Consider the following 25,498-nt stretch of genomic DNA (forward strand, 5'->3'; position numbering starts at 1 on the left):
CACGGACCAGCAAAGCGTTGCGTTCATGTACGACACCTTACACGCCCAGCGCATTAAGAACGAAAAAATCACTCGCTGGCGTATCGAACTCGCCGACTTCTGTTACACCATCAAATATCGCCCGGGGAAGGATAACCAGGCCGCCGATGCCTTATCACGACCGGCTACATGTGCTGGTATCACCTCTTTGGAGGGCCTACGGGTGCTGCATGCCACTGCGGGCCATCCCGGCGTAACGCGTTTCGCTCATTTCGTGCGGAGTGGGAATCTCCCTTACTCGATTGACGATATCCGCCGTATCTGTCATGACTGCGCTATCTGCGCGGAAATTAAACCGCGTTTCTATAACCCTCCCATGGGGACTCTGGTGAAGGCTACACGCCCGTGGGAACGTTTGGCGATGGATTTCAAGGGCCCATTGCCGGTGTCGAGCGGCTCTCGCTATCTGCTCACTATCGTTGATGAGTACTCGCGATTCCCCTTTGCTTATACGTGCGCGGACATGACTGCTGCCACGGTGATGCGATGCTTACAGAACTTGTTCTCAATGTTCGGTTACCCGGCCTATGTCCATACCGACCGGGGTGCGGTCTTCTTGTCTCAGGAGGTGCGCGGCTATCTGCTCCAAAATAACATTGCGTCTAGTTACACCACGCCGTACAGACCTCAGGCTAATGGGCAGATCGAACGCTTCAACGGGATTATCTGGAGGGCCGTCATGCTCAACCTCCGGACCCTCGGCCGGGGCCTCGATAAATGGGCTTGGTCGCTACCTGCGGCGTTGAACTCAATCAGGGCTCTCCTGAGTACGGCAACCAACCAAACTCCCCACGAGCGACTTTTCCACCACCCCAGGAGCTCGGGGTGTATACGGTCTTTGCCCAGTTGGCTCGCTGGGCCCGGGCCGGCCTACCTTAAACGGACGGTTCGCGCGAGCAAGTACGACCCCCTAGTGGACAAAGTGCAGATTCTCCAGGCTAATCCTGAGCATGCTCGTGTGATGACGTCTGATGGCCGTGAGACTACTGTCTCCGTTCGTCACCTTGCCCCTTGCGGGGTCGACGACCTAAGTAGGGAATCGGACGAACTGATCGAACCCATCTATGAGACTATGGCCTCTCCCGACGCTCCCATCGCCGACAGTCCACCGACCCTCCCCCCGTCGAGACTACCCGGGCCCGACGACTTGGAGTTACCCCCTTCGTCACCCGACCCTGTTGGCGCGTCTGACGCCGGGGACACAGGGATACGTGATGCCGTACCCGGGGAATTTCGGACGCGTGCTGGCAGAGAAATTCGCCGCCCGGCCCGATACGGTTGGGTCGACTGATACTCCGCACCATATTCGTGCTGACGCTCACTCGCTTTTAGCCACGCGGCCGTATAATTCTGACAGGGGGAGAATGTAGTGAAATCGTATTCGTACTGAACCCGGGGTGATGCTCGCTGCCCGTGGTCACCGCTAGGGGCGTGACTATAAGACCCGCTGCTGCGACGGTGCTCCGAGACTTCTCCCTTGTGACATGTTACATCGGTAGCCTCGCTAACGGTACGCCTGTATAGAATATCTAGCTTGCTTGCATTGAATGATACTAGGACGTGCCCGCACGTACGTGCTTGCCCGTACATGCTTGCCCGTACGTGCTTGCCCGTACATGCTTGCCCGTACGTGCATGCAAAAAAACATGCGTGCAAACAACAACAGCAAAAAAACAACTTTGAAACCACGTGGCAGTAACGACCACAGAACCCCCCCCCCTCTATTTACATGAAATGGTTTGGTCCATTCGCAAAGCCAGTAACGACCACAGAACCCCCCCCTCTATTTACATGAAATGGTTTGGTCCATTCGCAAAGCCAAAGCGAACGGCTTGCGAGTACGGTGACCATACCTTGGGAACCACTTGTCCGATTAATTTCAAACCTTGAAAAGGCACATCCTCGGGTCCCCAGCAATATACCTGGCAAGTTTCAAGTATATCGGACCGGTAGTTGTCGAGAAACAGCGGTCACAGACAAACACACACACACACACACACAGACACACAGAGATTACTGGAATTATAGATAGACTAGGGCATGCCCGTACTATATATATATCTAAAATTATATCCCCCCCCTCTATTTACATGAAATGGTTTGGTCCATTCGCAAAGCCAAAGCGAACGGCTTGCGAGTACGGTGACAACCCCCCCCTCTATTTACATGAAATGGTTTGGTCCATTCGCAAAGCCAAAGCGAACGGCTTGCGAGTACGGTGACAATCCCCCCCCCCCCTCTATTTACATGAAATGGTTTGGTCCAAAGCGAACGGCTTGCGAGTACGGTAGAACCCCCCCCCCCCCCTCTATTTACATGAAATGGTTTGGTCCATTCGCAAAGCCAAAGCGAACAGCGAACGGCTAAATCGCCATAGCTCGGTAACTACTTGTCCGATTAATTTCAAACCTTGAAAAGGCACATCCTCGGGTCCCCAGCAATATACCTGGCAAGTTTCAAGTATATCGGACCCGTGGTTGTCGAGAAACAGCGGTCACAGACACACATACATACACACACACATACACACACACATACACACAGAGATTACTGGAATTATAGATAGATGACTGGACCCATGAGATGTCGCATCATATACTTATTGTGTATTTCTACTTTACAGGAATGATGTGATGATCTAAATGCAATTAAACCAACCATTGGACTAAAATTGTGCGGACCTGATTGGTTTTCCACAACACAGCCAATGGGAAGATGAGATGATTATTTATTTAGAGCATAGTCCTCAATTGTACGACTCAATGGGGATGCGCATTGCAATCTTGGAAGATGAAACGAGTTGTGATAGTATGCAAATGGTACAGAAAAAGCCAAAGAGTGTTGTCCTGGTAACATGTTCCCTAATGTGTCTTTTTTTAAATATGTGCAATTGTGTCAGTCCATATAATTAATCAATTGATCTTACATCCTATTGGTGGCGATTTTCTGATAGTGCTGCTGGAGATACTATTATCCAGGAACTATATATGTATACATATACAGTCACGTGAAAAAGTAAGCACACCCCATGTAAAGTTTTGACTTTTTCAACATATTTCAACATACAGCTATTTGATCTTCATTTAAACAATATTGATAGATAAAGGTGATATAATATAACAAATATCATGAAACATTTACATTTTGTAGTCCATTGTATAATTTAAATAAACATAAATGCAAATTTCGCATGTGAAAAAAGTAAGTTCCGCTCCGTTCAGGCGACAGTCGAATGATCTTTCAGCTCCTGCTTTCACCTACTTCCATCTCCAAGGGACGTGCCGGGGACCGGAGAGAGCTGCACGGGAGCCATCCCTGGACATACTGGTGAACATCAACCTGCCCATCAGCAATCCCCATGTGAGTGTGTGTGTGAGACGGGCCCGTTTGTTCTGGGTATTAAGTATAAGACTGTTTTAAGGATTTCCCTGTGTCTTCGTCCTGGCTGTAAATACGTGCAATATTAATTAAACATTTGTTCTTCCTTTCCTTTCCAATTCGATCGCCTTTGTGATTTCTCCATTGGCTAAGCGTGGTACGAACTAGATCGCTCCAATCGGGTCTAGTAAGTAATAATAGCGTGAATCACGTGTACGCAAACCGCTCGGCGTATCATCATCACACGTGGTTCGTGCGGGGCTTATTTCCTCACATCCAGGGCAGCGCTAGTACTTAGGTAACAGCGAATTTGGTCCTGCAACCCTATTTAGCGCTGTCCGGAAGGGACGAAATAGGTCCCGGGTCACGCCAGGTCAGTAAAGACAAGGGGACTAATCCCCCCTTGTTAAGGGAAGAAGGCCGGCGGCAGATCCACAACAATATATATATTGTAACGAATGTGAAAAGTATGGTTTTGTTGTGTGTAACACCCTCGTAATGTAAATAATGGTTGCAGCCGTCCTCCAAGTTAATTCCATGAAACTTACACACAGGCCACGATATATCTTTTTAAATAGTTTATTTCCTTATTCCATGTAGGCTAAATATGTGTTTCCCACTAGATTGACTCTGCATTGTATCAAACGAAATAAGCGTAGGCCCCTTTCAATTTCCCCAATCATCTCCGCTCTCCAAAGTTCCTTTCAAAAGCGGTGCGAGTGGTGTTCAATTCCGCAAGCCGCCATTGCCCATGTGCTCATCTCGGAGAAGAGGGGGGTAGGAGCCGCCAACTCACAGGCGTGGCACGTCGTCATGATCAAAGGAGGAATCGGACAGCCCTAACAGCCAACCAGCACCGCGGTTAGCGACCCGGTAGGCGTGCCCTCGCAGCCGGCGGCTTGATTCCGCCCCAAGTAATAAAAGCGACTGGAAGGGACTGCTTTGGGAGATGGCATGAGAGATGGCATGAGAGATGACATGAGAGAGGACATGAGAGATGAGCTGTGAGCTGTGAGCTGTGAGATGAGAGACGCTCCAAACCAAAAAGGAGAGATTCTTGGAGAGGAAACCAGCTTTGGAGAGACGCGCTGAGAGGAGGGAGACGGCTCCACCAGAAGGAGAGGAGCAGGTGTGACCGAGCCAGCACGTGACGTCTACAGCATCAGCAGCGTCGACGCGACCGAGGGTTTTCCCGCCAAAAACGCGAAGAATTGGGAGCTGCTACCTCCAGCCCTGCCGGTTGCAGGGACCTGACCCTGCCTCCCTCTCCAGCAACCCACCTCCGCCATTCCTGCCTGCAATTTCCCCCGTGTAAGTGTGAACGTCGTCTGTCTTGAATGTTGTCCTGGGGTTAAGTAAATTGAATAGTATAAGTTAACGATTCACTGTGTGACTGCTTCTTCCATCCATTGCTTGTGTGTGTATAATAAATCTGTTCTTCCTCCGTACTCTGTCTTCTTCTCTCTTCCTTTCTCTTTCGGTCGCTTTAGAGGTTTCCCGATTGAATATCTGTGGTGCGATCTGGTCAACGTTGGGGGAGTCGGGCCAATTGGGGATCCTGTAACGGTCGCGGTTGGACCATCCGCTCGGCCCAAAGTAACATCTAAACCGCGATCCGTAACAATATATATATATATATTTGTTACGGCCTGAAGCACACCAAGCCAAGCGTTCAATCACACTGTCTTTATTTATGGGTTATCACACGAAAATCTCTTCCTACACATAAAACCAAGAAGGGAGAAAAGAGGGAAAAACCTGAATAGGCCAGTCCAAGAGTAGGCAGGTCCAAGAGTAGGCCGGTCGAAGAGTAGGCAGGTCCAAGAGTAGGCAGGTCCAAGAGTAGTCAGGTCCAAGAGTAGGCAGGTCCAAGAGTAGGCAGGTCCAAGAGTAGGCAGGTCCAAAAGTAGGCAGGTCCAAGAGTAAGCAGGTCCAACAGTAGGCAGGTCCAACAGTAGGCAGGTCCAAGAGTAGGCACCAAGGCAGGCCCAACAATGGGCCCCAGGGCAGGCCCAGTAGCAGGCCCCAAGGCAGGCCCAACAGTAGGCCCCAGGGCAGGCCCAGTGGTGGGCCCCAGTGCAGGCCCAGCATGAGAAGGTAGGAGTAGGCAAGTCCACGAGTAGGCCCCAGTGGTAGCCAGCAAGAGATCGATCAACGTCACCCTTCAGGTAGAGAGATTGCAGCTGGACACTCGATAACCCCCGAAAAAGCACTCTGCCATAAGCCCTCCTCCAAAATTGCCACTCACTCCTCTGAATCACCTTCCTGGCCACTCCCCTGCCCCACAGCCAATCATAGGCTTTGTACACATGGACCAAACCACTTGGTCTAACTCACAGAGGGGTGTGGGGGAAGGAAGAAGAAAAAGGTCACAAACCATAACACATCCCCCCCATAAAGAAGAAAACTTTACCCCAAGAAAAGTTTTATTTTACAAAGGCAGGATAAACAGTGCAAACATAAACTTAACCCAGCATAAACAGTGCAATAAACAAACAGCCATCTCTCCTTGTGACATTTACAGGCATCATAGCTCATATGCAGGGGCACGAAAAAAAAATCTCTTAAGCTCGAGATAGAGCATCTGCAATGACATTATCTCGACCCGAAATATGTACAATTTTTATGGGGTACGGCTGTTCTAAAAGCCCCCATCGGAAAAGGCGTTGATTCGTCATCTTGAACTTTTCCAGAAAAACCAGAGGATTGTGATCAGTATATACGGTAACATCGCTTTAGCCATTTGTTACATATATTTCAAAATGCTGTCGAGCCAAAATCAGACTCAAGGCCTCTTTCTCGATAGTAGAGTAAGCCTTTTGATGTTTATTCAGCTTATTGGAGAAGTAACTTACTGGCTTTTCAATACCCGACGCATCATCCTGAAAGAGTACAGCTCCCACACCAACATCGCTTGCGTCTCTAGCTAGTTTGAATGGCTTCCCAAAATCGGGAGCGGCCAATACTGGCTCATTGGCCAGAATAGCTTTCAATTTGTCAAAAGCCTTTTGACAGGATTCAGACCACACAAATTTTTCATTTTTCCTCAACAAGTTGGTTAGGGGTACCACGAGCGAGCTGTAATTTGCACAAAATTTCCTGTAGAACCCGGACATACCAAGATACCGAAGCAATTCTCGCTTATTGGTGGGGACAGGAAAATCGGCAATCGCTTGGGTCTTGGCCTGTCGAGGGGATACTTGACCCTGACCAACAACGTGACCGAGCTATGTAATCCTAGCTTTGGCAAATTCACTTTTCTTGACGTTCACAACAAGGTTGGCATCAGTAAGTCGAACAAACAGTTCTCTGAGATGTTTCAAGTGGTATTGCCATGTATCACTGTACAGTATGACATCATCCAGGTAAGCTACACAATTTGGAAGACCCCTTGTAACCTGGTTCATTAACCTTTGGAAGGTAGCAGGTGCATTTTTCATCCCAAACGGCATTACCTTACATTGATATAAGCCATCTGGAGTCACAAAGGCCGAGACTTCCTTTGCCCGGTCAGTCAGAGGTACTTGCCAATAACCTTTAAGCAAGTCTATTTTGCTAACATAAGCAGCCTTACCTACCCTGTCTATGCAATCTCCAATTCTTGGGATGGGATACGAATCGGCGCGGGTTACCACATTCACCTTTCGATAGTCTATACAGAATCTTGCGGAACCATCGGGCTTTGGTATGAGTACAATGGGCGAACTCCAGCTGCTCTGACTGGGTTCGATGATGTCATGCTCTAACATATATTGTACCTCTTCACGAACCCCAGCTAACTTGTCAGGATTTAACTGATAGGGGGTGTTGTTTGATGGGTCTAGCATTCCCTACCTCAATATCATGGGAAGCCAATGAGGTGCACCCAGGCTCATCGGAACAAAGATGGGCATACTCCCCAATTAGAGCAATTACATCAGATCGTTTATCCTCAGGAACATGAGCTAATTCAGAGTCAAAATGTGTCAAAACCTCCGAGTTTGATAGCTTAGCCCCCAAGGGTTCTCTCTCAGGTTCTTGTCGAGCGACGCTGTCGGATTCGCTAGAGTCAATATCTGGATGGTTTATATGACCTACCAACTTAGCTAGCCCAACTGGCCGACCGACGTCGGCCTCACGCTCATAGTACCTTTTAATCATATTAACATGGCACACCCGGCGGAGTTTCCGTCTGTCATGGGTCCGTAATCCCTGGTGTTGGGCTAGCGGCTAGGGTGCCGGCTTAGGATCCTAGGATCCTGGGTTCGAATCTCGGTCGATCGCCGAATTAATGCCAGGGGGGTTGACTCAGCCTGTCATCCTTCCGAGGTCGGCTAATTGAGTACCAGTTCACTGGTAATTCCCTGTTTGTCGTTGAAGGCGGCAAAAAGGGTTGGCGTCAGGAAGGGCATCCGGCCGTAAAACATTGCTTCAATAAGGGGACCAAAAAACAACAACTACCACGGTCCCCGAAAAGGCCAACCCCCGCTTTGCGGGGAAAAATGGCCTCTAAATGGTGGTTTTTTTATGGGTCCGTACCACGTAGTTCACCTCACTCAGCTTCCTTTCGACCACGTAGGGACCGCTAAACTTCGCCGATAGTGGCTCCCCAGGCAGAGGTAGTAAAACTAGCACCTTGTCTCCAGGCCTAAAATTACGAGCTATCGCCCTCTGGTCAAAACGGGCCTTCATCACTCGCTGAGATACTTTGAAATGCTCCTGGGCGACCTTGCAGGCGGTGGTAAGTCTTTCCTGGAAAGCACATACGTAGTCCAGAAGGTTAGCGTTCTCATTCTCTTCGATGAATCTCTCTTTTACTACTTTTAGAGGGCCCCTAACCTCATGGACGTACACCAACTCAAATGGACTGAAACCCGTAGATTAATTCGGGGTATCCCTGGTGGCAAACAACACAAAACAGATTCCTTTGTCCCATTCTTCAGGATACTCCATACAATATGCCTTCAACATAGTTTTCATGGTCTGGTGGTATCTCTCAATGGCTCCCTGGGACTGGGGGTAGTAGGCCGACGACTTTAACTGTCTGATCCCTAGCTGGTGTATGACTTCTTGAAATAGACCAGACATAAAATTCGAACCTTGGTCAGACTGCACCTCCTCTGGCAAACCATATCTGGTGAAAAACTGAACCAAGGCATCCACCACCACCTTAGCAGTAATCCTTTTTAAGGGGGCAGCCTCAGGGAATCTAGTTGACATGTCCATTATCTATCTATAATTCCAGTAATCTCTGTGTGTTTGTTTGTACGTTTGTACGTTTGTTTGTCTGTGACCGCTGTTTCTCGACAACCACGGGTCCGATATACTTTAAACTTGCCAGGTATATTGCTGGGGACCCGAGGATGTGCCTTTTCAAGGTTTCATATTAATCGGACAATTACTTACCGAGCTATGTCCAAAAAACGATTCAACCAATCAAAGAGCAGCGAGCTATCGCGTGTGCCGAACGTGGCGAACACACTCTGCCTCGGATGGCACATTTGAGAGCGTATTCATTTATTTCCCGTCGGCAAACTATGTTGGCGCTATGTTGGCGTTAAACGATGTTTTAAAACTAATTAAAACCCCGGGGGGATTGTCACTGTACTCGCAAGCCGTTCGCCGTTCGCTTTGGCGTTGCGAATGAACCAAAACATTTCATGCACCAAACCATTTCATGTAAAGCGTTCGCCGTTCGCTTTGGCGTTGCGAATGGACCAAAACATTTCATGGACCAAACCATTTCATGTAAATAGAGGGGGGGATATAATTTTAGATATAGATATAGTACGGGCATGCCCTAGTGGTTAATAAATACCGATGCCCCGATTTAGTTCTTGGTAATGGACCAACACAATCAATCAGTACTCGACTGAAAGGCTCCTCAAAAACGGGCAGGGGTGCAAGGGGAGATGGTTTCATCGAGGGTTGGGGTTTCCCTATCATTTGACAGGTATGGCAGGTCTTACAGTGCGCCACTATGTCCTGGTGCAACTTAGGCCAATAAAAATGCGCCAGGATCCTGGCCTGAGTTTTCCTGATTCCCGCATGTCCGGCCATGGGAATTTCATGGGCCAGCCGTAGAATTTCAAGACGATAACGGGGTGGTACCACTACCTGGTGTACCACAGACCAATCGTCACTGGTGGGAGCATGAGGGGGTCTCCACTTTCTCATTAACACATCAGATTTTCTAATTTTCTTAACTCAAACTCTCATTGTCGTTCTCCTTTTCCTCTTTCAAACTCTCTTTGCTTTTCTTCCTTTTCTCTTTGCTGTTCTTCCTTTTCTCTTTCAAACTCTCTTTGCTTTTCTTCCTTTTCTCTTTCAAACTCTCTTTCCTTTTCTTCCTTTTCTCTTTCAAACTCTCTTTCATTTTCTTCCTTTTCTCTTTTTTTTAATTTTTTTTTTGTATACTGAATCGAGGCTCGTGAAAGAGCTAACATTTACTTCACAAACAAATCAACCAGACAAACAAAATATATAAAAAGAGGGAGCGGAAGACAAGATGGGGAGAGAAGGGGAAGCACACAAACACAACATTTGAGAGCAGGGAGATGTGTGGGAGGAAGAGGGCTTGGGGGGAGGAGGCATGGGAAGGGGGGGGGGGGGGTGGGAGAAGTATAAAACACAAGGACACCAAGGACTTCCAGGACAGAAGTTGGTATTTCAAAAAAGTGGAATTGGGGTGAAATTAGCGGGGGTAGAAAAAATCAAGGTTTTGGATGGGGGAAGATAAGAGATGGTGGTGAACAGCTGTTTTAAAGACCTGGAGGGTGGAGTGGGATTGAAGAGAGTGAGGGAGTTTGTTCCAGAGGCAGGAGAAAAGAGGAATGAAGGTGTGAAGGTGAGCAGAGAGTCTTGATTTTGGCAGTTTAACCATAAGAGGGTTGCAGGCAGATCTTGTGCGACCTGTAGGAATATTTGCGGGACAGAGCCCAGAGAGAGCTAGGGGGGGGGGGGGGCAAGGCCAGAGAGGAGTCGGTAGAAGACGGAAAGACCACCAACCTGCCTGCGGTGAGTGAGTGAGAGCCCCTTGGAGTTAGCTTCATCGCGGGAGCTTCCAATGATTCTGAATGCTTTGGTTTCAACAGCGTGAAGACGAGCTAGGTGTGAGGCAGGAGCACCAGCCCAGAGGGGAGAGCAGTATTCCATTGAGCTGTGGATGAAAGCCTTGTATGTGGTGAGGAGCTCAGGTGTGCCAAGGAAGGACTTCGCACGACGGAGGATGCCCAGTCGGCGACTGGCTTTGGAGGCCAGAATTGAAATGTGGTTTCAAACTCTCTTTGCCTCTTTCAAACTCTCTTTGCCGTTCCTTGTCTTCTAACTTTAGTCTGAGCTGAATTTCTTCTGATTCTATCCAGGCCAATTCCACGGCTTCACTCCTCAATCTTACCCACGGTTCTAAACCCATCCGAATGACAATAGCCAAAACAATCTCCGCCTTTTTGATGCCAGATGTCCCACTAATCCCAAGATGATCAGCTACAGCTCGTAACTCTACCTTATGTAACAGTTCTACATCTTGCAATGACAGCCCCTTATTCTCCAAAAATTCCTTCACTTCAAAATCCATCTCCTCAGCCATGGTGTACGACTGCAGTAGAAGTACCAGCACCGTAAACAAAAGTCAAATTATCTGCCAATGAGAAAACTTACAAATGCGGGAAAAAAAAATCCAAGACAGGTAACATATAATCCAGATCCCGGACGAGCCCCCAATTTGTTACGGCCTGAAGCACACCAAGCCAAGCCTTCAATCACACTGTCTTTATTTATGGATTATCACACGAAAATCTCTTCCTACACATAAAACCAAAAAGGGAGAAAAGAGGGAAAAACCCAAATAGGCCAGTCCAAGAGTAGGCAGGTCCAAGAGTAGGCAGGTCCAAGAGTAGGCCGGTCCAAGAGTAGGCAGGTCCAAGAGTAGGCCGGTCCAAGAGTAGGCCGGTCCAAGAGTAGGCCGGTCCAAGAGTAGGCCGGTCCAAGAGTAGGCCGGTCCAAGAGTAGGCCGGTCCAAGAGTAGGCAGGTCCAAGAGTAGGCAGGTCCAAGAGTAGGCAGGTCCAAGAGTAGGCAGGTCCAAGAGTAGGCAGGTCCAAGAGTAGGCCGGTTGAAGAGTAGGCAGGTCCAAGAGTAGGCAGGCCCAACAGTAGGCCCCAGGGCAGGCCCCGTAGTAGGCCCCAAGGCAGGCCCAGCTTTAGGCCCCAGGGCAGGCCCAGCAGTAGGCCCCACAGCAGGCCCAGTAGTAGGCCCCACAGCAGGCCCATCAGTAGGCCCCAAGGCAGGCCCAACAATAGGCCCCAAGGCAGGCCCAACAGTAGGCCCCAGGGCAGGCCCAGTGGTAGGCCCCAGTGCAGGCCCAGCACGAGAGGGTAGGAGTAAGCAAGTCCACGAGTAGGCCCCAAGGCAGGCCCCAGTGGTAGGCAGCAAGAGTTCGATCAACGTCACCCTTCAGGTAGAGAGATTGCAGCTGGACACTCTACAACCCCCGAAAAAGCACTCTGCCATAAGCGCTCCTCCAAAATGGCCACTCACTCCTCTTAATTACCTTCCTGGCCACTCCCCTGCCCCACAGCCAATCATAGGCTTTATACACATGGACCAAACCACTTGGTCTAACTCACAGGGGGGTGTGGGGGAAGGAATAAGAAAAAGGTCGCAAACAAACCTCCGCTCCCGGTCCGGTATGAAGAGGACGCAGGTGTCACATGCTCGCCGCTTCTTCGACCGGGCCACTGTCAGTTGCTTGCTTTTTTGGTGGTCGTGCGGATTTTTTGGCCATTGAGTCTGCCCTCTGCATAGCCCCGGCTCTGCTCCCTGCTTCGCCTGCCCGGCTCCTTCGCCTGCTCGCTGTTTCCTCGGGCACGCTCTCGTGGGTTGTGACCATCGCAGCGGTTTGGTGGCGGTTTCCCGCCGTGATCTAGATTTGTAGCGGCGGCGGTCGATTGCCGCTGCATTTGCCGCTTTGCCGTGATCAACCTTGGCCTCGTGATCGTCTCTTTGCTCCTGCCTGCCCTCTGCTTGGTCCCGGCTCTGCTCCTGGCTTCACCTACCTGGCTCGTTCGTTTCCTCGGGCCCGCTCCCGTGAGTTGAGACCATTGTTTCACCTCCTCAACCTTGGCCTCGTCTCGTCTCTCCGCTCCTGCCTGACATGGCTCTGCGGTACTTCGCCGCAAGGCTCCTTCTGCTCAATACCCGCTCCACCCCATCATGCATCTCTGCCATCAAATCAAATGGACTCCTCCGACGACCCAGGTACATTCACCGTGGCTCCGTTCGTAAGTTTGTATATTTGCAATCAGGTCACTCCATACCCGTCCTCTGGTCGGCTCAGCGCACTCTCACTCTTCGTCCCAGCGCACCTGGTCACAGCAACGCACACAATCGCACCCCCTGCCTACGAACCCTGGCTAAATCACCTGAATTCATCCCTGCTGTTCAAAACAACATCAAGCTCACCCTGTTCAACACCCGGTCCCTCAACAACAAATGCCTCATCCTGAACGAATACATCCTGGATAACAAACTGGACTTTCTCTGTCTCACCGAAACCTGGCAACAACCTCTGGACTACTACACACTCAAGCTCACCACACCCAATGGATATTCCTATGTCAATAAACCACGCTCGGGGGGCCGAGGTGCTGGAATTGCCGTTATCCACCGTCAAGACATCAGGACCAGCCTCATTCCCATCGCCTCATCCTCATCATTTGAACACCTGGCTTTTAAACTCTTTGGTCGCACGCAGTCAGTCATGGCTGTCGTCTACCGCCCTCCCAAGCCACACCCATCATTCTTGTCTGACTTCTCCTACTTTCTGACCCAGCTATGTTCCCTCTCCCCCTCAATCCTCCTCCTTGGTGATTTCAATATCCACATGGACTCCACTGACTCCACGATAACCACTGACTTCACTGATTTACTCACCTGCTTTAACCTCACTCAACATGTCAACTTTCCTACCCATAACCGTGGTCACATTTTGGAACTTGTCTGCTCCACTGGATTAAATTTGCACCATCTCTCTGGCTCCGACCTCACCCTCTCTGATCACTTAGCTATCACTATGACCATCAACATCCCCACCCCAGCACCAAGGCATTATCGCACTATCAACTTCCGTAAGCTAAACGCTCTTTCACCTACCTCATTCTCATCCACCCTCTCTGAAAAAATGTCCACTTCTCCCTTCGTTGACCTCCACACCCATTCCGACCTCACTGACTACTACAACCACACTCTCTCCTCCTGCCTTGACCAGCTTGCGCCTGTAAAAACCAAAACAGTTTCTTTCACCCATTCTGCTCCCTGGTTTACCCCTGAACCCCGCCTGATGAAAACTCGTGCTCGCCAACTTGAAAGACTCCGCAATAAAACAGGTCTCACAGTTCACTCCCAAGCCTACAAGGACCACCTACAACACTACAAAGATGCCCTCTCCCGCGCCCGCTCCGCCTACTACTCTCAAATTATCCACTCTGGCTCCGGAAACCCAAAAGCACTCTTCTCGACAATAAACAAACTCCTCCGCCCCCTGAACACCACCACCCAGTCATTCACAGTAGACAACTGCATCTCCTTCCTCTCTTTCTTCCAACGCAAAATTGACAACATCTACAACAGCTTGACCACCGCCGCACCCGCTCCCCCTCCAACCACCTGCCCCCCCTTGTCCTGCCATCCCCTGTCTCGGTTCTCCCCAATCTCCCCTACTGACCTCTCTGAACTCCTCATAGGAATGAAAACTGCCACCTGCACTCTTGACCCCATCCCCTCCAGCTTTGTCAAGGCCTCCCTCCCTGCTCTCTCTCCACTTATCATTGCAACAATAAACTCCTCCCTGTCTACAGGCATCGTCCCACCTTCCCTCAAAATTGCTGCTGTTACCCCCATTCTAAAAAAACCTGGTCTAAACCCTGACACCCTAAACAACTTCAGACCCATCTCCAACCTACCCATTCTGTCAAAAGTTTTGGAACGCGCTGTAGCCACTCAACTCAAACATCACCTCTCTGCCAATAACCTGTATGAAACATTCCAATCCGGATTCCGCTCCAACCACAGTACTGAAACTGCTCTCCTCAAAATCACCAACGACCTTCTCCTCTCCTCTGACGCTGGCAACCTCAACATTCTCGTCCTCCTCGACCTCAGCGCTGCCTTTGACACCATCGATCACACCATCCTCCTCACCCGACTTGAATCCACCTTTAACGTTACCGGCACTGCCCTCTCTTGGATTAAATCATACCTCTCTGACAGATGCCAGTTCATCTCCATCAATAACTGCAAATCCCCCACTGCTCCCCTCCCCCAAGGTGTCCCCCAAGGTTCAGTTCTTGGCCCCCTCCTCTTCATCCTTTACCTGTCCCCCCTCGGTCACTTAATCCGCCGTCATGGTCTCCAATTCCACTGCTTCGCCGATGACATCCAGCTTTTCATCTCCACCAAGTCCGTCTCCACCGACACCCACTCTATCCTGACAAACTGCATCACTGAAATAAAATCCTGGCTTCAAATCAACTTCCTCAAGCTTAACTGTGATAAATCTGAAATAATCATCATTGGCCCAAAAACGCTCACAAAATCCACCCATAACTTTGCCCTCAACATCGACGGTATCCCAGTATCCACCTCCCCTCACATCCGGAATCTTGGCATCATCTTTGACCAAACCCTCTCCTTCGACAAATACACTAAACAGATCACAAAGTCAGCCTTCTTTCACCTGAAAAACATTGCCCGTCTCCGCTCATCCCTCTCCTCCACGGCTGCAGAAACCCTCATCCACGCCTTCATCACCTCCCGTCTGGACTACTGCAATTGCCTCCTCTATGGTTCACCCTCAAAAATCACCAATAAACTCCAATACATTCAGAACTCCGCTGCCAGTCTACTCACCCATTCCCGGACCCGTGACCACATCACCCCCGTCCTTTACAAGCTTCACTGGCTCCCCATCCCCCAAAGAATCCAGTACAAAATCCTCCTCTTGACATACAAAGCCCTCCATAACCTGGCCCCATCCTACCTGGCTGACCTCCTTCTCCAGACACACTCCCACCCGCAACCTCCGCTCTGCTGGTACCAACCTCCTGACCCCCTCCATCCGGACCAAATTCAGATCCTGGGGGGACAGGGCCTTCTCCATCGCTGCTCCCACCCTCTGGAACTCACTACCTCACGTCATCAGAGACTCCTCCTCACTCACCACATTCAAAACATCACTAAAGACCCACCTGTTCAACACTGCATTCAACATTCAACCCACAGCATTTAACCCCTGACTATCTCTTCTCCTTCTCCCTCCTTTTGCTTTAAATATTTCCCTATTGATTCTTGTCTTTTTGCAATTGTTGTTTTCATGTATTGTTATGCATTATGTTTTCCACTCTGTCATAGCGCCTTTGGGCTTCTTGAAAAGCGCTATACAAAATAAATGAATTATTATTATTATTAAACCATAACAATCTATATTATAATAGGCGTAGGTGATTCTGTCCGTCTGTCCGGGGGTGTGGCTTACTCCGTTGAGAGAGTAGCTCCACCCATAGCTCCACCCATTCTCGGAGAGGCTTCATATAAACAAATATCCACCATTTTATTAACTCGCATAGCTTTGAGGCCTGTTTTGTAGGCCCGTGGTGTCTTGCTCTCTCTCCCAGTTTTATTTCAAATCAAATTCGATATATCATTTCATTTTTCACAGTCGCTAACATAGTTTTAGACTCGGTTGAAAAAAAACGGGAAGAAAATCCGATGAAAGTTTCCGTTTATAGAACGAAATGAATTCTCAAAGGCCTGTAACTTCAAGGCCATTGAGTCTCTCTCACGCCTTTATCTCCAATCTAACTCATCATCTGATTTCATTTTTATCGATGGTTTTAGACTCGCTGTCAGAAATAATTGAGAACATTCACGCACACACGGGAAATTGCCGAGATATATTTATAAAAATCACGCAACGATGATACACGAAAATACAGTGCCTAAAATAACATTCGGGGAAAATGTCGACATATATTAAAAATTCGCTTTTTCTTTTCCGTTAAGATATATTACTTTTACCTTTTATGAGAGTCGGCACAAAAGCGACATATATATCTTCGTTCTTTCTTATTTCATTCAACATTATTATCCGGAAGTAAAATATGTTTCAGGAAATTACCGAGAGATATTTCTTCGGTTTTTTTTTATTAGTTATGTGCGCATACACTTTAAATAGGTTTATTTGAAATCTTTAATTTTCACAATGTAATTTACTTGCCATTTATCATTTGATGATTACGAGACACTTCCTCTTGAGGATCGTGACAATTCATGTGTTGCATGGAAACTTCTATTTCCAAAATGAATGAGACGATCGATGAAGAACGCAGACTTGAACAGAATGCAGCAAGAAAACAAATGAGACGGGCGAACGAGTCCGTCGACGAACGTCAATGCAGACTTGAACATGATGGAGCAAGAAAAAGAACGAGACGGGAGAAAACGAGAGAAACGAGACGGGGAAAAGCCGATTGGAGAGGAGAGTGAGGAGCGATTGGAGAGGCGAGTGAGGCACGATTGGAGAGGAGTGAGGTGCGATTGGAGAGGAGTGTGAGGCGCGATTGGAGAGGAGTGGGGTGCGATTGGAGAGAAGTGTGAGGCGCGATTGGAGAGGAGTGTGAGGCGCGATTGGAGAGGAGTGTGAGGAGCGATTGGAGAGGAGTGTGAGGGGTGATTGGAGAGGAGTGTGAGGTGCGATTGGAGAGGAGTGTGAGGCGCGATTGGAGAGGAGTGTGAGGAGCGATTGGAGAGGAGTGTGAGGAGGTATTGGAGAGGAGTGTGAGGAGGTATTGGAGAGGAGTGTGAGGAGGTATTGGAGAGGAGTGAGGAGTTGGAGAGGAGTGAGGGGTTGGAGAGGAGTGAGGGGTTGGAGAGGAGTGAGGGGTTGGAAAGGAGCGAGGGGTTGGAGAGGTGCGAGGGGTTGGAGAGGTGTGAGGGGTTGGAGAGGAGCGAGGGGTTGTAGAGGAGTGAGGAGTTGGAGAGGAGTGAGGGGTTGGAGAGGAGCGAGGGGTTGGAGAGGCGCGAGGGGTTGGAGAGGAGCAGGGGGTTGGAGAGGAGCGAGGGGTTGGAGAGGCGCGAGGAGTTGGAGAGAGTGAAGACCGATTGGAGAGAGTGAGGGGCGATTGGAGAGGCGAGTGAGGAGCGATTGGAGAGGCGAGTGAGGAGCGATTGGAGAGGCGAGTGAGGGGCGATTGGAGGAGGTGTGAGGGATTGGAGAGGAGTGTGAGGGATTGGAGAGGTGTGTGAGGGATTAGAGAGGAGTGTGAGGGATTGGAGAGGAGTGTGAGGGATTGGAGAGGATTGTGAGGAGGGATTGGTGAGGAGTGTGAGGAGGGATTGGAGATGAGTGTGAGGAGGGATTGGAGAGGAATGTGAGGAGGGAATTGGAGAGGAGTGTGAGGAGGTATTGGAGGGGAGATGAGTGTGAGGGATAGGAGAGGAGAGTGAGGTGCGATTGGAGAGGCAAGTGAGGAGGGATTGGAGAAGAGAGTAAGGGGCGATTGGAGGGGAGTGTGAGGGATTCGAGAGGAGTGTGAGGGATTGGAGAGGAGTGTGAGGGATTGGAGAGGAGTGTGAGGGATTGGAGAGGAGAGTGAGGCACAATTGGAGAGGAGAGTGAGGAGCGATTGGAGAGGAGAGTGAGGGGCGATTGGAGAGGAGTATGAGGGATTGGAGAGGAGTGTGAGGGATTGGACAGGAGTGTGAGGGATTGGAGAGGAGGGATTGGAGAGGAGTGTGAGGAGGGATTGGAGAGGAGTGTGAGGAGGTATTGGAGAGGAGTGTGAGGAGGAGTGGCATTGGAGAGGTGTGAGGGTGGAGAGGAGTGAGGGGTCACATATTATGTGAAATAAAATAAATTGTGTTCATCACACCATTTTAACCATTTTGTAAAATTTAATGTGCAGCATCTAAATCAAGATGTCCAAATGTCACAGACGTCCATACCCGTGGGATTCCCACGGGTGACCCCACTAGTATATATATATATATACTGTATATATCCCTCTCTGATATATTTTTTACTATCCATGAAGTACATTCATAAGAATGCAGAATAAGAACTAGTCTGGCAGGTAAAGTCTCGTGTCAATCTCCATCGATGCACAGGTAGAACAACAGATGAAATTAACACGACGTTGATTGAAGTAAGCTAACCACCATGGGCGGAAAAGAGGACTAAGGGTTCTTCTTTTGACTCCGACAAAGGGTTAACGTCAGAAACGTCACCTTGACATTGCTTTCCCAGGTGGTTAGAATACCCCGATCAACATCCTGTTGATTTCATTCATTGTTATTACTAGGGCATGCCCGTACTATATCTATATCTAAAATTATATCCCCCCCCCTCTACTTACATGAAATGGTTTGGTCCAAAGCGAACGGCTTGCGAGTACGGTGACAATCCCCCCCCCTCTATTTACATGAAATGGTTTGGTCCAAAGCGAACGGCTTGCGAGTACGGTGACAATCCCCCCCCTCTATTTACATGAAATGGTTTAGTCCAAAGCGAACGGCTTGCGGAGTTTGGTAAAGAAATCGCCATAGCATGCACAAACGCGCAGGAAAGCGAAAGAATCGCAAATTAGTTTTAATTAGTTTTAAAACATAGTTTAACGCCAACATAGTTTGCCAACGTGAAATAAATGAATACGCTCTCAAATGTGCCGTCCGAGGCAGAGTCTGTTCGCCACGTTCGGCACACGTGATAGCTCGTTGCTCTCTGATTGGTTGAATCGTTTTTTGGACATAGCTCGGTAACTACTTGTCCGATTAATTTCAAACCTTGAAAAGGCACATCCTCAGGTCCCCAGCAATATACCTGGCAAGTTGCAAGTATATCGGACCCGTGGTTGTCGAGAAACAGCGGTCACAGACAAACAAACAAACACACAGACATACACACATACACACACACACACACACACACACACACACACACACACACACACACACACACACACACACACACAGAGATTACTGGAATTATAGATAGACTAGGGCATGCCCGTACTATATATATATCTAAAATTATATCCCCCCCCCTCTATTTACATGAAATGGTTTGGTCCAAAGCGAACGGCTTGCGAGTACGGTGACAATCCCCCCCCTCTATTTACATGAAATGGTTTGGTCCAAAGCGAACGGCTTGCGAGTACGGTGACAATCCCCCCCCCCCTCTATTTACATGAAATGGTTTGGTCCAAAGCGAATGGCTTGCGAGTACGGTGACAATCCCCCCCCTCTATTTACATGAAATGGTTTGGTACAAAGCGAACGGCTTGCGGAGTTTGGTAAAGAAATCGCCATAGCTCGGTAACTACTTGTCCGATTAATATGAAACCTTGAAAAGGCACATCCTCAGGTCCCCAGCAATATACCTGGCAAGTTTCAAGTATATCGGACCCGTGGTTGTCGAGAAACAGCGGTCACAGACAAACATACAAACATACAAACATACAAACATACAAACATACAAACATACAAACATACACACAGAGATTACTGGAATTATAGATAGATGAGAATGTATTACACAAGCTAATTGTTCTGAACACACTGCCCATAGCATTGACACCATGGCTCTCCTGTGTGTGCTTTGCTGTCAATAACAACTTATTGTTGTGTACATAGTTGTTGTTGTTGTCATTGTTGTTGTATAGCCCCAGGCAGTTCTCTCAAACAAGACCGCGGCACGGAGACAAGCGATCGATCTCGCAGGAGCGACCCAGAGAGCCCCCACACCCAGGATAATGTACCCCTGTCTTCACAAAGTCAGGGCCATGACAGATGGTAGAGTGAGAGAGAAAGGGAGAGAAATGAGACAAGAGGGAAAGGGCCAGTCCATGGGTACCGATCGGGACTCTGACCATGACTGCGCTGCCCTGATGAATTTGGGCAGCAGGGGAAAATGGGAAAGAGTTGGCCCCCGACGTGCATTGGGGGGGGGGGGGGGCAGGGGGTGTACAACCACCACAACGAGGCATCCCCGATAGTTGCTGTGTACATAGTTGTGCACATGGCCAATCTTACTCTATTCAGGAGGCGGTGTCTGTGTTAATGACGTGAGTTTTTGTAATTGCACATCTTTCTTTGAGATGCCTCGTGATCAATCATCAAAGTGATCATTTGTTCTCATTTGACCCGAACAAGGCTGCTTCGCTGATGCCCGCGGTATTAAACCGCCATTTTTCTGGCTGTCCTAGATTTTCCGCACAACAGTGTAATGCCGAGAGCACGCAAACGTGCAGCGCGTGCAAATTATTTGATAACCCGAAATTGTGTTGAAAGATTCACAACAAAACATCCGGAATGACCTTTGGATTGCTTGTATAACTGCGTCTCAGTGTGCCCATACTTCCTGGTGTGCGTGTCGCAAAGCCGATGAAGTTCGGAGTGTGTGAAGGTGTTCACTTGTCACATGAACACGAGCATTCGGTCGTTACACTATTCGATCATGTCTCACATGACGTAATGACATGTTAAGATGCCTCGCTTTTTGTGCACAGTACAGTACATATTTAGACCGATAGGATGGTGCAAGACCATCTGGCACACATCGAAGATGAATGGTCCTGAATTCAATTATTGATGTAATTTCTCAAATCCTCGAATAATTTTTTTTTTTTTGTGAGCAGAGATGGAGGAGACGTTAAGCCAGCTGCCGGTCCGTAATGCAGACATCAGCCATAATCATGGTATCCAAAGGAAAACAATATTCCCTGTAAAGCTCCAGAATAGGGTGAACAACCTTGCTCCAGTTGGACCTTTCCTGTCCGACAACTGTCATGGGAAGCCTTCAACAGCAGGAAATAACATCAAATCATTCCGTATATTTATGCTGATACATTCACAGCCTTCCTTTATTGTTGTCCTGCTTTCATGGCCTGCCCAGTCATGCATGTACACCCCCGGCTGCTGGATATATTGTTACTGATGCGCAGCAATGCCAATGATGCAGTCGTCCCCGTAGATTGGGGAGGAAATTCAGAATTCGGCCACAATTCCAGCACAAACTGGCCTACTATTTTCGAAACATATAGTATAGTGGGATTAATTCATGGGGACCAGCAAATGCTTGCAGGTAGAAGTCAGATTCCAGTATGATACAAAAAAAAAATTAAAATAATTATTGGTCAGAATGTAGTTCGACATATTCTACACCCACGTCATTAGATCTGCTGTTCAAGGACTTTCAAACATCTATGGCTTCTGTGATGGAAATGGCTTTCCTTGAATCAATGTTAAACCAAACATTTGGCCTTGTCATTAAGTGCCCGAGTCAAACACAGTAGTCAAAGACTGGTTGGTTATTTAAGCTTTTGCAATTTTACATATTCAATGCACAGCATTAGCATGGTTTTCTCTTCTTTCCATGCCGAGCCTGCAATATTCAACTGTTTGTATTTACCAAAAGATTTATTGCATTTCCAAAAAGGATTACAGAATAATGAAAAGAAGGAGATAGGGACCTTCTGGGACTCATCACCTGGTGTGTTCTCCATTTCTTCCATCCATAAACCAGCAGAGGTGAGGCCTTTTCCAGGTCCTTTGCCAGGATCCAATGAACGCTCACGCAGTTGAAGGTGGTGCTTGAAAATGAAGGTCGAAAGCTCGTCCAGAGAGCAACCAAGTAGGTAGGCAGCTTTCTGGGCATACTCGTGTTTCGCAAACTGCTTCCTGCCCACTACACAACATGACAGGGCCACATTGACCTTCAGAACAACCATTTAGTTATAATTCACATCAGTCCATTCATGTATATGTGTATATATATATATATATAACTGTGAGAAATAGTAGAAACTCCACAGTACGAGCAGGGCGTCTCATTTGCATTGAATAAATAATCGGGAGATTAAATCAGATGCGGACGTAGCTTCAGGACTTCGATCTTTAATTTGACAAGCTTTCGACCAACAAAGGTTTTCTTCTGAGTCGGCCCCAAGTTCAACGGAAGTCTATACACATATATATATATATATGTATATATACTCGGCAACGGTTGCTAGAGTGAGATGTGCATGGAAGAAGTTTCGGGAACTGAGTGGCGTGCTGATGAGGAAGGGAGTGTCGTTGAAGCTGAAGGGAAAGGTGTATGCTGAAAGAGTTATGATTTATGGGAGCGAGACATGGGTAATGAACGTAGAGCAGCAACGAAGGCTGGAAAGGGTGGAAATGCGAATGGTTCGGTGGATGTGCGGAGTATCGTTGAGAGAGAGGACGACAAATGATGAATTGCGAAAGATGATGGGAATGGAGCCTGTGATTGATGCTGTGAAGAGGAACAGGTTGAGATGGTTTGGTCATGTGTTGAGGAAGGATGAAAGTGACTGGTTGAGAAGAGTGATGGAAATCAATGTAGAAGGAAGTAGAGGATGGGGAAGACCGACAAAGACTTGGCTAAAGATGGTGGAAGAAGAAATGTGGGCAAGGGGGTTAACAAGGGGGAGATGCAGAAAATAGGGCAAAATGGAGAAGATCGTCATGGGGACCGCAAGGCTAACCCCCGCTCTTGCAGGGAAAATGGCCTTAAAATGCATGTTGTTGTATATATATATATATACATATATATATATATATATAAATAAATAAATAAATATATATATATATATATATACATATATATATATATATATATATATATATATATATATATATATATATATATATATATACACACTGTGTATACAGTGCATTCAGAAAATATTCAGACCCCTTCACTTTTTTCACATCTTGTTGTGTTGCAGCCTTATGCTGAAATCGTTTAAATTCATTTTTTCCCTCATCAATCTACACTCAATACCCCATAATGACAAAGAGAAAACAGGATTTTAGAAAGTTTTGCAAATTTATTAAAAATAAAAAACTGAAATATCACATTGACATTGGTATTCATACCCTTTGCTATGACACTTGAAATTTAGCTCAGATGCCTCCCATTTCTCTTGATCATCTTTGAGATGTTTCTACACATTGATTGGAGTCCACCTGTGGTAAATTCAATTGATTGGACATGATTTGGAAAGGCACACACCTGTCTATATAAGGTCTCACAGCTGACATTGCAAATCAGAGCAAAAACCAAGCCTTGAGGTCGAAGGAACTGCCTGCAGAGCTCAGAGACAGGATTGTGTCGAGGCACAGATCTGCGGAAGCCTACAAAACAACTCTGCTGCATTGAAGGTTCCCAAGAGCACAGTGGCCCTCATCTTACTTTAATTCACCAAATGTCCGTCCGTCTGTCTGTCTGTCTGTCCGTCCGTCCGTTTGAAGGTACCGTAAAAACTGCTGAACCGATCACAATGATATTTTGGGTGGGTAATCCTGGGATCTCCTGGAGTGAAATAGGCTATTTAGTTTTTCCAATTTCAGCTTTGGTCTCCAGCATTCTCAGGTTTGGACTCCCACATAACATTCGCGTTCGCGTAACATTCATTGTGACGATGTTTTCATTGTGACGATGTTGTTTTCCCGGGTGCCACACAAATGGCTGCACCGATTGCTGCACAGCTGCACCGATCGGACTCGGACAAAGAGTGACCTCGGACAAAGACCTTTTATAAGGACACAGGTTGAATCCCTGCTTGAGAGAATTCCAACCCCCCCGCCATCATGGCCGTCTCTCCAACTCACAATCCCACGAGATATGCGGAAAGGACGACCAAAAACCAATATAAACAACATTAAACATCATTCGTATATAAACATCATTAAAAGTAGATAATGACATCGGCCAAAGTTCAAACGACGTTTAATCGCTGTATGAGAGAATTCCACATAACTATTTGGGCGGTGTATATGCTAACAGATTGCTGTCTCCATCGATCTTGCCAAGGCCGTAACACCTATCGGCTCAAAATCCTTTTAACTGCTGATTTGGTCGTTTTTACAATGAAGGAAACACGTATCGGGAGTACATACGACATCGGGAGTACTAACTGCACGCGTCTTCAGTATCAAGCTTAAATCTCTCATGGCGGATCTGAAGAGCGGAATGCTTGGAGAAGTGGTGGGCTACTTTGGCATGAAGGAGGATCAGAAACGTGGACTCCCACACTGCCACATCCTGCTGATACTTGCTCCCGCATGACGTTATTTTCCCGGGTGCCGCACAAACGACTGCACCGATCGAGATTTAACGGATGTTTATATAAATCGTTTAAAAGAAAAAAAAGGCTTCAATTTCTGATATTTAGCCTTTTCATTTGGGCCTCCCAATTGAAGCCCTGCCCTTAGGGTGGGTACCGTTGCTAGTAATTCTTAAATGGAAGAACTTTGGAACAACCAGGACTCTTCCTAGAGCTGGCTGCCCGGCCAAACTGAGCAATCGGGGGAGAAGGGCCTTGCTAAGAGAGGTGACCAAGAACCCGATGGTCACTCTGGCTGAGCTCCAGAGATCCTGTGTGGAGATGGGAGAAACTTCCAGAAGGACAACCATCACTGCAACCCTCCACCGATCTGGGCTTTATGGCAGAGTGGCCAGACGGAAGCCTCTCCTCAGTGAAAGACACAAGAAAGCCCGCATGGAGTTTGCAAAAAAGCACCGAAAGGACTCTCAGACTGTGAGAAACAAGATTCTGTGGTCTGATGAAACCAAGATTGAACTGTTTGGCTTTGGCCCTCGTATAGCCCTCGTATATACAATGATATTAAAACAATAAAACACTGACATACAATATAAACCATTTTGTGATCTAACGTAGCATGTAATGTAAAAAAGATAGACCGTTAAAGACTGTTTTCTTGTTCAATAAAAATAATAAACTCTTCTGCTCTATCGAGACAGACAAATCAGAGCTCACTTTGCTCACAGTGGTTCATAGTGGGGTTGTGTCGTTGTCTGAATACCATATAATATTGTCCATGAAAACTGTACTTAACCTTCCACAACTGTTCGAAATCATTTAGTTTATGAAGTATATTTATTATAACCAACCGAGTCGTAAGCTTATCTCAAACGAGTTATGAGAATATCGAGTTGTTGCCATGACAACCCCCATCACTTGGTGGTCCTTACAGAGTAACAACATCCGATGCACCACGTTTCTC

The 25,498-nt window shown here is 47.7% G+C and overlaps 1 protein-coding gene across 3 annotated transcripts in view; it reads right to left on the reverse strand.

The window, feature by feature from the left end:
• LOC137439905 (unconventional myosin-XVIIIa-like) overlaps positions 1 to 25,498 on the reverse strand; it is a 346,703-nt gene that overhangs the window by 172,913 nt on the left and 148,292 nt on the right. For all 3 annotated transcript variants that reach the window (XM_068136130.2, XM_068136128.2, XM_068136131.2), the window contains one exon: positions 21,936 to 22,133. In XM_068136130.2, coding sequence (XP_067992231.2) covers positions 21,936 to 22,133 — 198 coding nt within the window. The remainder of the gene's footprint in view (positions 1 to 21,935; positions 22,134 to 25,498) is intronic.

Source organism: Myxine glutinosa, chromosome 14, assembly GCF_964187855.1.
Source record: "Myxine glutinosa chromosome 14, kmMyxGlut1.1, whole genome shotgun sequence".
In the NCBI taxonomy this organism is placed as follows: domain Eukaryota; kingdom Metazoa; phylum Chordata; class Myxini; order Myxiniformes; family Myxinidae; genus Myxine; species Myxine glutinosa.